Consider the following 13,342-nt stretch of genomic DNA (forward strand, 5'->3'; position numbering starts at 1 on the left):
TCTAGAGATATCTGTGTGGTTGAAAATAAAGATTGTATGTTTAAAAACTTGTAAACATGAGAAACGTCTGTGCTAACAGTGCCGTGCAAAAAGCTTCCATTATATGTGGAAAGATATCAAATTGAGTATTTTACAATGCTGTTTGTAGACTGAAGCAATTTATGTGTCACTGTGCGAGAGGCAGGATTGAACTTAAAAATGAGGAGAAGAAATTTAATAACTCAGCTTGTAAGTTTGAATCCACTTCTACTTTCTAAATTACTTTTTCTTTTTGCATAATGTTACTTGAAAAATTTGGTTGGTGAGAAATGACAATGCTGACAGATTGCTTGACTAGACCATTTATCCCACCAAAACTGGAGTTTTGCATTAAGATAAGATATCTTTATTAGTCACGTGTACATCGAAACACACAGTGAAATACATCTTTTGCGTAGAGTGTTCTGGAGGCAGCCCGCAAGTGTCGCCACACTTCCGTCGCCAACATAGCATGCCTACAACTTCCTAACCTGTATGTCTTTGGAATGTGGGAGGAAACCGGAGCACCCGGAGGAAACCCACACAGACATGGGGAGAACGTATAAACTCCTTACAGACAGTGGCGGAATTGAACCCAGGTTGCTGGCACTGTAGTAGCGTTACGCTAACCTCTACACTACAGTGCCTGCAATACATCATTCTAGCTATTTTCCTGTTAATTAATTGTGCAGCAATATGTGCTGAACCAAAGTACAATACCATATGTTCTTTGACCTAAATTAGTTCTCTGCTTTGCTGCTTGTTGTGACTTCAAATCATGGATAATCATTTTGCAAAAGATGAAAATAAAAATGAGCTTGTTATTTTTACTTCACTAAAAAATTGGATGCGTAAAAATATTAACAAGATTTAAAAACTTATACTAAAATAAAGCTGGAGGGATTCTGTGATCCCTAGTCAACTAATGGTGATCGAAAAATTTAGTAGGTACAAGCAAATGGCTTACAACTCCAGTCTAAATTAAATGGATTTGTTGAATTCAAAACTGAAATAAGCAGGAAATAGCAAAGATAAAAATGCATCTTGATTATTCAGCAAATCAATATTGTCTTTGTAATGCCATGGTGTGGAATTATAGCTTTGTGTAACTGGAAGCATAGCGGTACAGCTGGTAGAGCTATTGGCTCACAGCTCTAGTGACTCAGGTTCAATCCTGACCTCTGGTGCAATGTGGAGTTTGTATGTTCTCCCTCTGATTGCATAGGTTTGCTCCAGATGCACTGGTTTTCTCTCATATCACAAAGACATGTGGATTGGAAGGTTAATTAGCCTCTGTTGATTGTCCCTAGTTTATAGGTGAATGGTGGAATCTGAGGGTAGTTAATAGGAATGTGGGGAGAATAAAATGGGATTAGTGTTGGATTAGTTTAAGTGGGTGGTTAATGGTTGACGACGACTCAGTGTGCTGAGTAGCCTGTTTCTGTGTTGTATGACTCTAAATAATAATGTGTTGACTTTGCTTATAGAGTTGTGAAGAACAAATGTTGGATAATTAAGTATTCACATACACAACATAAACTGACAATATGGATTTGGAGTAAGATTTCATCTAATTCTATTATGTTAGAATTTTAATTTAGAGAAAATTCATTTTACTTTGGCCCAAGGTGTAGTTTTTAGTGTGCTAGAATCAAGATCACCCAAACCCCAATACTCTAGCTATAGTATATAGCTATACCTATTGTATGCAGGTAAGAGGCCGAACATCAAGCCACCGTTGTTCTTTCACTGAAGTATATGAGAGTATGGGCTTACATCCAACATATGCAAGACTATTCTGCCCCTGTTGCCCTTATTTTTTTTATTCGGGAATATATAGCCCAGTGTGTTTTTCAAACGCAAAGAATAGTTACAGAAATCGTTATGGCCAGATCATGTGGACCTGGTTCCATTCTCAAAATCTAGCAGTGGGGTCGGGATGATTGTAGGACCTTGAGTGCACCATGAGGTGGCCCTGCTTCAAAATGCCTTATTTTTGTTTAAAGAAGGAAAAAAATAATGTTAATTAAAAAGACACATATAACAGCCCATATAAATAATAAAAATTGTTACAGGAAAACCATGTTTAAAGAAGGTTGAGACACAAGAGACTGCAGATGCTGAAATCTGGAGCAACACAAATCCAGATGAAGGGTCTCGACCCAAAATGTCGACTATTCATTTCCCTCCATAGATGCTGCCTGATCTGCTGAGTTCCTCCCGCACCTTTTGTGTTGGATTAAAGAAGGTTTTTCACCTTCTTGTTTGCATCACAATCTCATTCACCGATGAAATCAGTAGTGTTTCAGATCGTGCTTCAGGCCTGTGTTTGCAGATCTTTCATTAAATCTGGGGTTTGATGTGTTTCATTGCACATAATGTGAAATTTAGTACTTCAGTTTCAAAAGCTGAATACTGCCAGTTCCAATTGGAACTGTCTGGACAAATCAGCAAGATCTAGCCTATTTTTGGAGGATTTAAAATTTTCTTAACTATGTACAATAATACCATGGTATCTACAAAGTTAAAGTCAGTCCCAAATGTAGAAGCTTCTGTAGTGGAGGAGAAGTGTTTATGATTTCAGTCTTTTAATTCCTATCATCCGTGCTTGTCAAATTGACCTAAATGGGTTTAGAACTGTTTAAAGCACTAATAAATGCTTTCTTAGCTTAAAACTGATACTAATTTTGGGATGGCCACAACATTGTTAAGTGATGTGACAATTATTCATAAAAACTCTTCAGCTTTAATTTAGAATAGTCAGATGAATATTCTGGCATTGCTCTGCAAACAGATAGAAAAAAACTGAGACGGAAAAGATTCTGCAGGTGCTGGAATCTGGAGCAACACACGCAGGTCAGGCAGCAACTATGGAGGGAAATAAACAGTCGACGTATCGGGTTGAGACCCTTCATTGGGACTGGAATAAAACTGGTAAACTTAGCTTATTATCAAAGCCACTAATCAAAGAACTGCCTTGAGCTACAAGTAATCCATTTGAAAATGGAAAAGTTTTGAGGAATCAATGAGTCACAGGGAAGCTGGATGTTGCAGAAAAGTAAGATAATTATCTGAGGATGCGCACAGGAGGGACTCGGTAATGCATGCTGCTGAGATTAAAGGTTGTGCCAAAATAGTACTAACTTGTAGTTTTGTATCATGTTATGGTTTAGGGTGTTGGTTTATGGTTTATCTATAAGTCCTTCAAAGCTACTCAAGCAACCAGTTAAAATTGCATCTATTAAAGATTAGCAGAACTTGTTAAAATTTGTAGATTTCATTTTACCTTCATGACAAAACCCTACTGATGTATTCTTGTAGGTATCCTTTGTGATGGATGTACTTTAAGTCATGAACTTACTTGCAAGCAACTTCGGAAGAGCCTCTTTTGCTTCAAGCCATTCAACACAGGAATTAAATATCTTATTAAACTGGTTCAATCAAGGTTTTAATAACCAGTCCATGAAGTTTATTAGTCTTTGAAGTATTTTATAATTACAATCTATTTTGATAGTTCATGGAACTGTCTTGTTTTCACCAATGCAATCATCAGTATGTGTGCATTGGAATTCCATTATAATCTTACAGTGTTTGTTCAAAGATCTCTGATTAATAAAAACAAACTCCAAAATATTTCAAACTTAGTGAATGCAATGGTATATTTCTGGCAAGATATCTGCAGCAGGTTGCAATGGGTAGTGCCTAGCGATGAGGCAATCTGTCCAATTCATCATGGCTATATCTCAAAAGACTCATATGGATATCAGTGAATGTTTCGGGTTACTAAAACATGATAAACATACGTTGTCAACTACACATAATGTATTGCAATATCTGCTTTGGCATATTCTTAATGAAAATGCAGTGAAATCTGGAATAGGGTATCAGTGGGAGATGGATATGATCATGGCATTTTAATGATCTGCATGTTAAATTCCAAGTCTCTGGACCTTCAATGCTTCCAACTTTTTGCCATTTACAAAGCACTCCTTTCTATCCTTTTCAACGGTCCAAAGTGGATGACTTTGCCTTTGCCACTGTTGAAATTTATTTGCCACAGTTTTGCCCATTCGATTTGTTATCTCTTTCCAATTGAATGCGTCTGCTGTACTGCTTACCATGACAACTATCTTTGTGTCTTCAACAAACTTGGATATATAGTTTTCTGTACCATTATCTCAATCATTTACGGGAATATTGAGTAGCTCTGTCCCCAGTGTGAATTCTTGCAGGACCTTATTGGTCCTTAACCGAGCAATTGAGTACTACAAATTATCCCTTCTGTTCTCCCAATTGCATAATCAAATCAGTAAATACCCTTCAATTCAACATGCTTCAACTTTAGCTTATGGTATCTTATGAGTAATTTTATGTTTTGTTCCTTTAAATACTAACTTTCCTCAGAAAAGGTGATAACTTGAATATAATGTTTTTAATCAACTTAGTTTTTTTTATGAATTAAAGCAATATGGGTAGAGTTTAGGAATAAGAAAGGTGCGGTCACTCTGATGGGATTATACTCTAGACCTCCCAAAAACCAGTGGGATATATAGGACCAGATATGTAAGTAGATTATGGAAAGATGTAAAAGCAATGTGGGTGATTGTTGTGGGTGACTTTAATTTGCCCAAAATTAACTGGGCTTCCCAGACTGCCAGAGGCTTAGATGGGGGAGAATTTGTTAGTGGCATCCAGATGCATTTCTTGACACACTGTGTAGGCAGATCAAACAGGGATGGGGCCATACTAGTCTTTGTATTGGGAAATGAGCCAGCCAGGTGATTGGTATTTCAGTGGGAGAGCATTTTGGGAACAGTGTTCATAACTCCTTAAGTTTTCAGATGGTTATGGTTAAGGATGAGACTGGACCTCAGGGGAAAGGCTAATTACAACAGTACCAGAGAAGAGCTGGGGAGTGTAGATTGGGAGCAACTACTATTGGGTAAGTCTACATCGATCACGTGGTAGTCATTTAAAGATCAGCTGGTCAGAATTCAGGACTAACATGTTCCTGTGAGGAATAAAGATGAGGATGGCAAGGTTTGAGGACCTTTGGTGATGAGAGATGTTGCAAATTTAGTTAAAAAGAAAAAGGAAGCACATATAAGGTTTAGAAAGCTGAAATCAGATAGGGCCTTTGAGGAATATAAAGGAAGCAGGAGAGAACTTACGCAGGGAATCAGGAGGGCTAGAAGGGTACATGAAATGTCTTTGGTGAGTAGGATTAAAGAAGTATTTTATACATGCATTAAAAAGAAGAGGATAACTCAGGAGAGGGTAGGACCACTCTCGGTCAAAGGAGGGATTTTACTCCTGGAGCTAGAGGAAGTGGAAAGGTACTAAACAAATACTTCACAAGGGTATTCACCAAGGAGAAGGACATGGAGGATAGTGATATCAGGGAGGGGTATGCTGATATTATAGAGTATCTTGATGTCAAGAAGGAGGAGGTGTGGGGGCTCTTTAAGAAAATAGTTAAGGTGAATATCCCGGGTTAATGAAAGAGGCAAGGGAGAAGATTGCTGGGGGCTTGACAGAGATCTTTGTATCCTTTTTAGTCACAGGTAAGGTCCTGGAGGACTGGACAATAGCCAATTGTTCCTTTGTTTAAGAAGGGCAGTAGAGACAAACCGGGAAATTATAGGCCAGTGAGCCTTCCATCAGTGGTAGCGAAATATTGGAGAAGATTCTTAGTGATACAATCTACTCGCATCTGGAAAAGCATAGACTTATTAGGGATAATTGGCATGGCTTTGCGGGGAAGGTCATGTCTCACAAACTTGACTGAATTTTTTGAGGAGGTGACGAAGATGATTAATAAGAGCAGTGCAATGCAGGTTGTTTGGATGGACTTCAGTAAAGCACTTGACAAGGTTCCTCATGGTAAGCTGATCCAGAAGATTAAGGCACATGGGATTTATGGAGACTTGGTAGATTGGATTCAAAGTTGCCTTGGTGATAGAAGACAGGGCAATGGTGGAGGGGTGTTATTCACACTGGAGGTCTGTGACCAGTAGTATTCCTCAAGGATCAGTGCTGGGACCTCTGTTGTTTGTGATATATATAAATGATTTGGATGAAAATGTAGGTGGGCCGATTAGTAAGTTTGCAGATGACACAAAAGCTGGCAGAGTTGTGGATAGCGATGAGGGTTGTCAAAAGATTCAGCAGGATATAGACCAGTTGGAAATGTGGGTAGAGAAGTGGCAGATGGAATTTAATCTGGACAAGTATAAGGTATAGCACTTTGGGAGGTCAAATGCAAGAGGAAAGTTTACAGAAGATGGCAGGACCTTTAGGAGCATCGATGTACAGAGGGATCTTGGGGTGCAAGACCATAGCTCCCTGAAAATGGAAACACAAGTAGATAGGGTGGTAAAGAATACTTGCCTTCATCAGTCGGGGTGTTGAGTATAAAAGTCGGGAAGTCACGTTTCAGTTGTATAAAACTTTGGAGTACTGTTTGCAGTCCTGGACCCTGCATTGCAGGAAGGATGTGAAGGCATTAGAGAGGGTGCAGAAGAGGTTCACCAGGACGTTGTCTGAATTAAGGAGAGGTTGCACAAACTTGAATTGTTTTCCTTGGAGCACTGAAGGCTGAGGGGTGACTTAGAAACATAGGAAAAAACATAGAAAAAAACTACAGCACAATTCAGGCCCTTCGGCCCACAAAGCTGTGCCGAACATATGTTGCTACCCTAGAAATTACTAGGCTTACCCATAGCCCTCTATTTTATGGAAACATTGACAGAGGTATATAAAATTATGAGAGGCAAAGATAGGGTTGATAGTCAGACTCTTTTTCCTAGAGTGAAAATGCCAAATACTAGAGGACAATGGCTTAAATTGAGAGGAGAAAAGTTTAATGGAGATTTGTGAGACATGTTTTTTTTCACACAAAGAGTGGTAGGTGCCTGGTAGCTCTCTGGGGAAGTGGTGGAAGCAGATACAATAACAATGTTTAAGAGACGTTTAGACAGGCGCATGGACGGGCAGGAACTGGAGGGATAGACCATGTGCAGGCAGATTGGATTAGTTTGGATTGGCATCATAGGTCAGCACAGACATTTTGGGCCAATGGAACTGTTTCTGTTTTGTACTGTATTGTTCTATGTTCTCTGTCTGCACACAGAAGCATAAGTGTGGAAGATGTTGAAGGTCAGAGGTGGGTGCATGTGGCCCCTCATCTCTGAATCCAGGAGCATTTTATAACTTGCTGAATTAGTGGGCTAGAAACACTTCATATTTCTTCTCAGCTTTACCCTACCCAGGGCTAGCAAATCAAGTGTAGCTCCATTCATTTGAAAAGGGTTACAGACTTTGATTATAAAGATAAATCTAGCAAAGTTTCTTTTCCTGTATTTTACTGTTTATTTGTGTTTTAATTAATGGTTGTCTGTTGCTTTAAAGTATTTATTTTAATTTAATTGCATTAATTTTTGTAATTAATTTCAACTTTTTAAGTGACAATAATTATTCATTAGTCTTAGATTCCATCATTAGTAGATTCAGCATGTGATTTACAATAGGCATCCAGAGTGGTTTGATCTTGGGTCACTTGCATTGAAGTTGGATGAATGATGCCTCCATGCTGCAGATAATGGAAGTCTAAATTAAAAAGGGAAAATGCAGATACACTACATAGATTAGGCAACATCTGAGGAGAGGCAAACAAAGTAAATGTTTCAGGCCAATGGCCTTTCATCAGAGCTGAATATTACAGAGTGATGACTGTGGTGACTTCACCTATTAATAAAAGTTTCCTCCTGTATATCACTAAAAGAACCACATATGTTGAAAATAATAAAGAGAAAAAAAAGCATTCATAAATATCTGCTTATTTATTTAAATACACTGACCTGCAGTGTATTTCCAACATTTTCTGTTTTTGTTTGAAATAAAATACAAACATATTTCTTTATTATGCTTTGTGCGTAGTTTTGTATAACTATTCGGATGTTGTTTGTTCCCAGGTTATGGTATTTGTGCATGCAAGAAATTCAACTGTACGTACAGCCATGGCCCTTCAAGAGATGGCAAAAAACAGGGGTGAGATCATGTATTTCGTACCAAACCAAAGTGCAGACTACGGTTCTGCTGAGAAGCAGGTATGTTTGCGAGAGAACTTTCACCAATAAAGTGCATATGTGCGCTCCCCTGGAGTTTCTCACAGAACTGCAGCAGAACACCCTAATACCAATCTGCAACAGTTTATGCAAAAGCAAGGAATAATGGCATATGAATTTTTTTCAGGCCAGATGAAGCATAAATAACTGTACCCCAGTGGGTGATACTAGGAACACTATTTTTAATGCATATTAACATCATAGACTTGGACTTTGATATAAAAAGGTAATTTTAAAGCTTGGAAAAGTAGTCTGCAATGATCGGTATAGCAGCAAGTTTCAGGAGATGTAGACAGACTGGTAAAATGGAAGGGGACTCGGTATATACAATTTAACACTGCAAATTATGAAATGATATGTTATAGAAGGAAAAATGATGCAATGTGAAATGAGTTTCTGTACATCCTCTGGCTGTTCCCTCCAAGATATGGAAGCCACTTGACAAAACTGGTCTTTACTGTGTCTCTGGCAGTCCTGCTAGTTTCCAGCTGGAGATTCAAGATATTCTGCAGAATTTTGTAGCTTGTGTTCATAACCCACATTATATCACTTAGATTAAGTATCCAAAGAAATGGATACATAATGCCAAAATAACTGCATTGAAAACCATTGTGAATATTGCGCACAGTTATTACTCAACAAAGACATCATAGAAAACTATTCAGACAATATTACTTTTCTCCTTAATTACATTGATTCAACAGTTCTTCAGTCACGTCCAGAAATAAGTGACCATACCTTACAGCTGCTATGACCCAGGTTCAATCCAGCACTGTCTATGTGGAGTTTGCACTTTCTCCATGTGGCTGTGTGTGGGTTTTCTCTGGGTGCTCTGGTTTCCTCCCACATGTCAAAGATGTGTGTGTTGGCAGGTTAATGGGCCAGTGTACAAAATAATGATGGCAATGTGGGGCAAATAGGTTACAGGGAAAATTACTGGGAGAAAGTGATTACTCTATGAGCCAACACACACACACACACACACACACACACACACACACACACACACACACACACAATGGCCGCCTCCTATGTTGTAAGGAGATATGGAAATAATTGTTAGTTGTAAGCATGTGTCCAACAACTAAATGGGTAAGTACAGAACAATAGGATTATAGTTTATAAATACAAAATATAATTTATAAAATAAAATATAAATACAAAAATCTCTCTACCAAGAAAGCCAAAGGTTCTTTCTACCAAGAGTGAGAGCAATCCACACTGAGAAAAAGGTGGCCACTTAGAAAGAACTGATGTGAAATATGAGATCTGACTAAGAAACTTGATGAATGGAAAAGAGCCATCATAGACGTCATAGTTGGCAGAATTGTGGACAGATTGTTGTGGATGTTAGTGAGCTGGCAGTGGATATCAGTTCAAACAGTTAAGAGAGTGTAAACAACAGAAGCAGCAGGATGGTTCATGGATGGATGGTGGAGGAAAGAGCACAGGTTTAAAGATTTGGGCAAAAATTATGAGGACAATTTCTTTACTCGGAGATTAGCCAGGACCTGGAGTTCACTGTCTGTAGTGAAGGTGGAAAAAGAATCAATCACTGCCTCCCAAAGAGAACTGGATTGTGCTTGAGGTTTAAATGGCAGGACTCTCGAAACATTGATGTACAGAGGGATCTTGCGGTGTAAGTCCATAGCTCCCTGAAAGAGCAAAACAGGTAGATAGGATGGTAAAGAAGGTATATGGCACATTTGCTTTCATCAGTCGGGGCATTGACTATAAAAGTTTAGAAGTCATTTTGCAGTTGTGTAAAACTTTGGTTAGGCCATATTTGGAATATTCTATGGAGTTTTGGTTCCCACATTACAGGAAGGATGTGGAAGCTTTAGAAAGGGTGCAGAGGAGCTTTACCAGGATGTTGCCTGGCTTGGAAAGCATGACTTATGAGGATAGGTTGAGTGAGCAAGGGCTTTTCTCTTTGGAGAGGAGGAGGATGAGTGGTGACTTGATAGAGGTGTACAAGATGATAAGAGGCATAGATCGAGCGGACAGGCAGAGACTTTTTCCCAGGGCGACAATGGTTAACATGAGGGGACATAATTTTAAGGTGATTGGAGGAAGATATAAGGGGGATGTCAGGGGTAAGTTTTTTTACACAGAGAGTGGTGGGTGCGTGGAATGCACTGCCAGCAGAGGTTGTGGGGGCAGATACATTAGGGACATTTAAGAGACTCTTAGATAGACACATGAATGACAGAAAAATTAAGGGCTGTGTGGGAGGGAAGGGTTAGATAGATTTTAGAGCAGGATAAAATGTCGGCACAACATTGTGGGCTGAAGGGCCTGTACTGTGCTGTAATGTTCTATGTTCTCTGAAAGAGTATTAGCTATAAGGAGAGTTTGGACAAACTTGGATTGTTTTCTCTGGAACATCAGAGGCTGCGGGCAACCTGATAGAATTACATAAAATTATGAGAGACATAGATAGGGTAGATAGTCAGAGTCTTTTCTACAGGACAGAAATATCAAATACTAGAGGGCACATCTTTAAGGTGAGAGAGGAAATGTTTAAAGGAGATGTGCAAGGAAAGTTTTTTTTTCCACAGAGATGGGTGTCTAGAATGCACTGCCAGGGGAGGTGGTAGAAGCAGATATCATAGGAACATTTAAAGGCAATTGGACAAGCACGTGAACAGGCAGGGAATGGAGGGATATAGACCATGTGGAGGCAGAAGGGATTAGTTTAAATTGGCATCGTGGTTGGCACAGACATCATGGGCCAAAGGGCCAGTTCCTGTGTGGTACTGTTCTATATTCTACTATCTATCCACCAATCTTCCAGCACCTCACCTGTGACTAACAATGATGCAAAAATTTCTGTTCAGGGCTTTGGCTGTCTCCTTCCTTGCTTCCCATAGCAAGCTGAGACAGATCTCATCTTGTCCTGGGGATTCATCAACACTTGAGCATCCCATGACATCTAACATCTCCTCCTTAGTAGTGACCTGCTCCAGACTATCCACATACCCCTCCCTGAACTCACCATCTTCCATGTCCTTCTTGGTGAATACAGATAAGAAGTATTTACTTTGTACTCCACCCACATCACCAGTCCCCACACAAAGATTGGCCCTTTGGTCCCTTAGGAAACCCACTCTTTCCCTGGCTACCCACTTGCTCCTGATATACTTATAGAATATCTCGGTATTCTCCTTTATCTTACTTGCCAAGGATAGTCCATGACCACTTTTTGCCCTCCTGATTTCTTTCTTTAAGTTCTGTCCTGCACACTCTATATTCCTCAACAGAACACCTCGATCCCAGTTGCCTCTACCTGCCATATATTTCTGTTTTTCTCCTGATCAAACCTTCAATACCTTTTCTCATCAAAGGTTCCTTAATCTTGCTGTCTTTGTTTCACCCTTGCTGGAACATGTTGGTCCTGAACTCTTATTAACTCTCTTCTAAGTGACTTCCACTTGTCAGCTGTCATTTTACCCACAAGCATCTGCTCCCAATCTATTTTTCCAGGTCCTCTCCTAAGCTAATGAAATCAGTCTTCCTCCAGTTCAAGACCTTAACGTGAGGACCAACCTTATCCCTTACTGTGAAACTTTGAGAATTGTGGTAACTGTTGCATTGTTCTCCTTCCACCACCAACTGACCAGTGTCATTTCCTAAGATAGGTCAAGTACTGCCCCATCTCTATTAGAACTCTCTACATATTGAATCAAAGAGCTTTTTTGGACACATTTAACTATTTCATGCACAAGTTGAAATCCTCCACTACTATAAGCCTTTTGCTTTTGTACCTTTCTGCAACTTGGTTACATACTGTATCTGTTTCTTTAATTCCCACTACCTATTTGGGAAGCTGAAGTGTCTAAAACGAGGAATCACAATCTCAAAATAAGGAGTCAGTCATTCAGGAGTGATCAGAGGAAATTTCTTCAGCCAGACAGTAGTGAATCTCTATCCTTGAAGTCTGTGGAGAGTCAGATACGAAGTATATACAAGGAAGAGATTGCTAGAATGTTAGATATTACAAAAATAAAAAGGTATGGAGTTAATGCAGCAAAGTGGCATTGAGATAAAAGATTAGCCATGATCTTATTGAATGGCAGAGCAGATGTGAGAAGTCACGTGGCCAAGACTCCTTAAGCTGCTAGGGCAGTGGGAATTAGAGATTGGTTGGGTCCAGTACCCAAGGAAACATCCTGAGCTGCGTGATTTGACAAAGATAATACAAGACAATTTTTGAAGACTCCAGTGCAACTATTTTTTTCTCGTGTGTGTAGGTATGTATGCAATTAACAATACTTTTTTAAAAAAAGTATGATCTGTGATGTGCTAATACCTATTAGCTAATAGCTCAGCTCATAATTACTTCAATACTGCTGTAACATGGTGAGATGATAGTGAGGATAACAAAGAGTTTTTACTTTATAAAATAACTCATTGACTGCTAGATAGAACTAAGATTTCAAGATGAGTCATCCTCTGAGGAAAAATTGAGTTACACTGGTCCATACTTGCAAGGCCATCAGAAGTGATCTCACTGAGACATACAATGTTCTTCCTGAGGCTGAAGAATCTGGAACTGGGGGCATAACCTCAGATCATTTAGGACCAAGATGAGAAGGAGTTTCTTTCCTCAAAGGGCTGTAAATCAAGTGACCTGGAGATTGGACTGAAAAATGGACAAAATAGAGGATTTATCTTACTGCATAGTGGAGCATACTTGAGTTTCTGTATGGAATATGCGTACTTTTTATGTTATCATGTTCCTTCAGCACAGCACCTTTCATCAATTTCATCAAAATTTTTGATAAAAAGTTAATTGGAGAAGAGAAATTATTTAAAAAAAACACTGCAATTTAACATGCTACATGTCAAGAACAAAAATTTCAACAACTTCATGGACAATACAAAATCGATTATAACAAAGCAATCCCTGTTGTACAGAGAGCCTTTAAAACTATCTTACATCTTTTCTGCCACAAGCTTTCCAGTCACAAGTGATATACTTTACAATAAGAATTGTGAGAAGTTCTTAGTTCAAAGCAGCTTAGCTACGTTCTGGTCAAAGAGGTAGCCAGGGTTTAGGAAATTGTTCATAAATAAAAGGTATTTTTAACTTTTAATACTCAGCTGGGTAGGTCAGTGTTAAGGCAGCTATCCATTGCCCATCCCTAACATGAAAGGGTATTTAAGGGTCAAGTATTTCAAAATGGAACTATTGT

General features: G+C 39.0%; 1 protein-coding gene across 1 annotated transcript in view; it reads left to right on the forward strand.

Moving 5' to 3' along the window:
* The window catches only part of ascc3 (activating signal cointegrator 1 complex subunit 3), a 343,029-nt gene that overhangs the window by 118,531 nt on the left and 211,156 nt on the right, over nucleotides 1-13,342 (forward strand). The window contains 1 exon segment of the mRNA XM_052024551.1: nucleotides 7,992-8,126. Within this exon segment, the coding sequence (XP_051880511.1) occupies nucleotides 7,992-8,126 (135 nt within the window).

This window comes from Pristis pectinata, chromosome 10, assembly GCF_009764475.1.
Source record: "Pristis pectinata isolate sPriPec2 chromosome 10, sPriPec2.1.pri, whole genome shotgun sequence".
Classification (NCBI taxonomy): Eukaryota; Metazoa; Chordata; class Chondrichthyes; order Rhinopristiformes; family Pristidae; genus Pristis; species Pristis pectinata.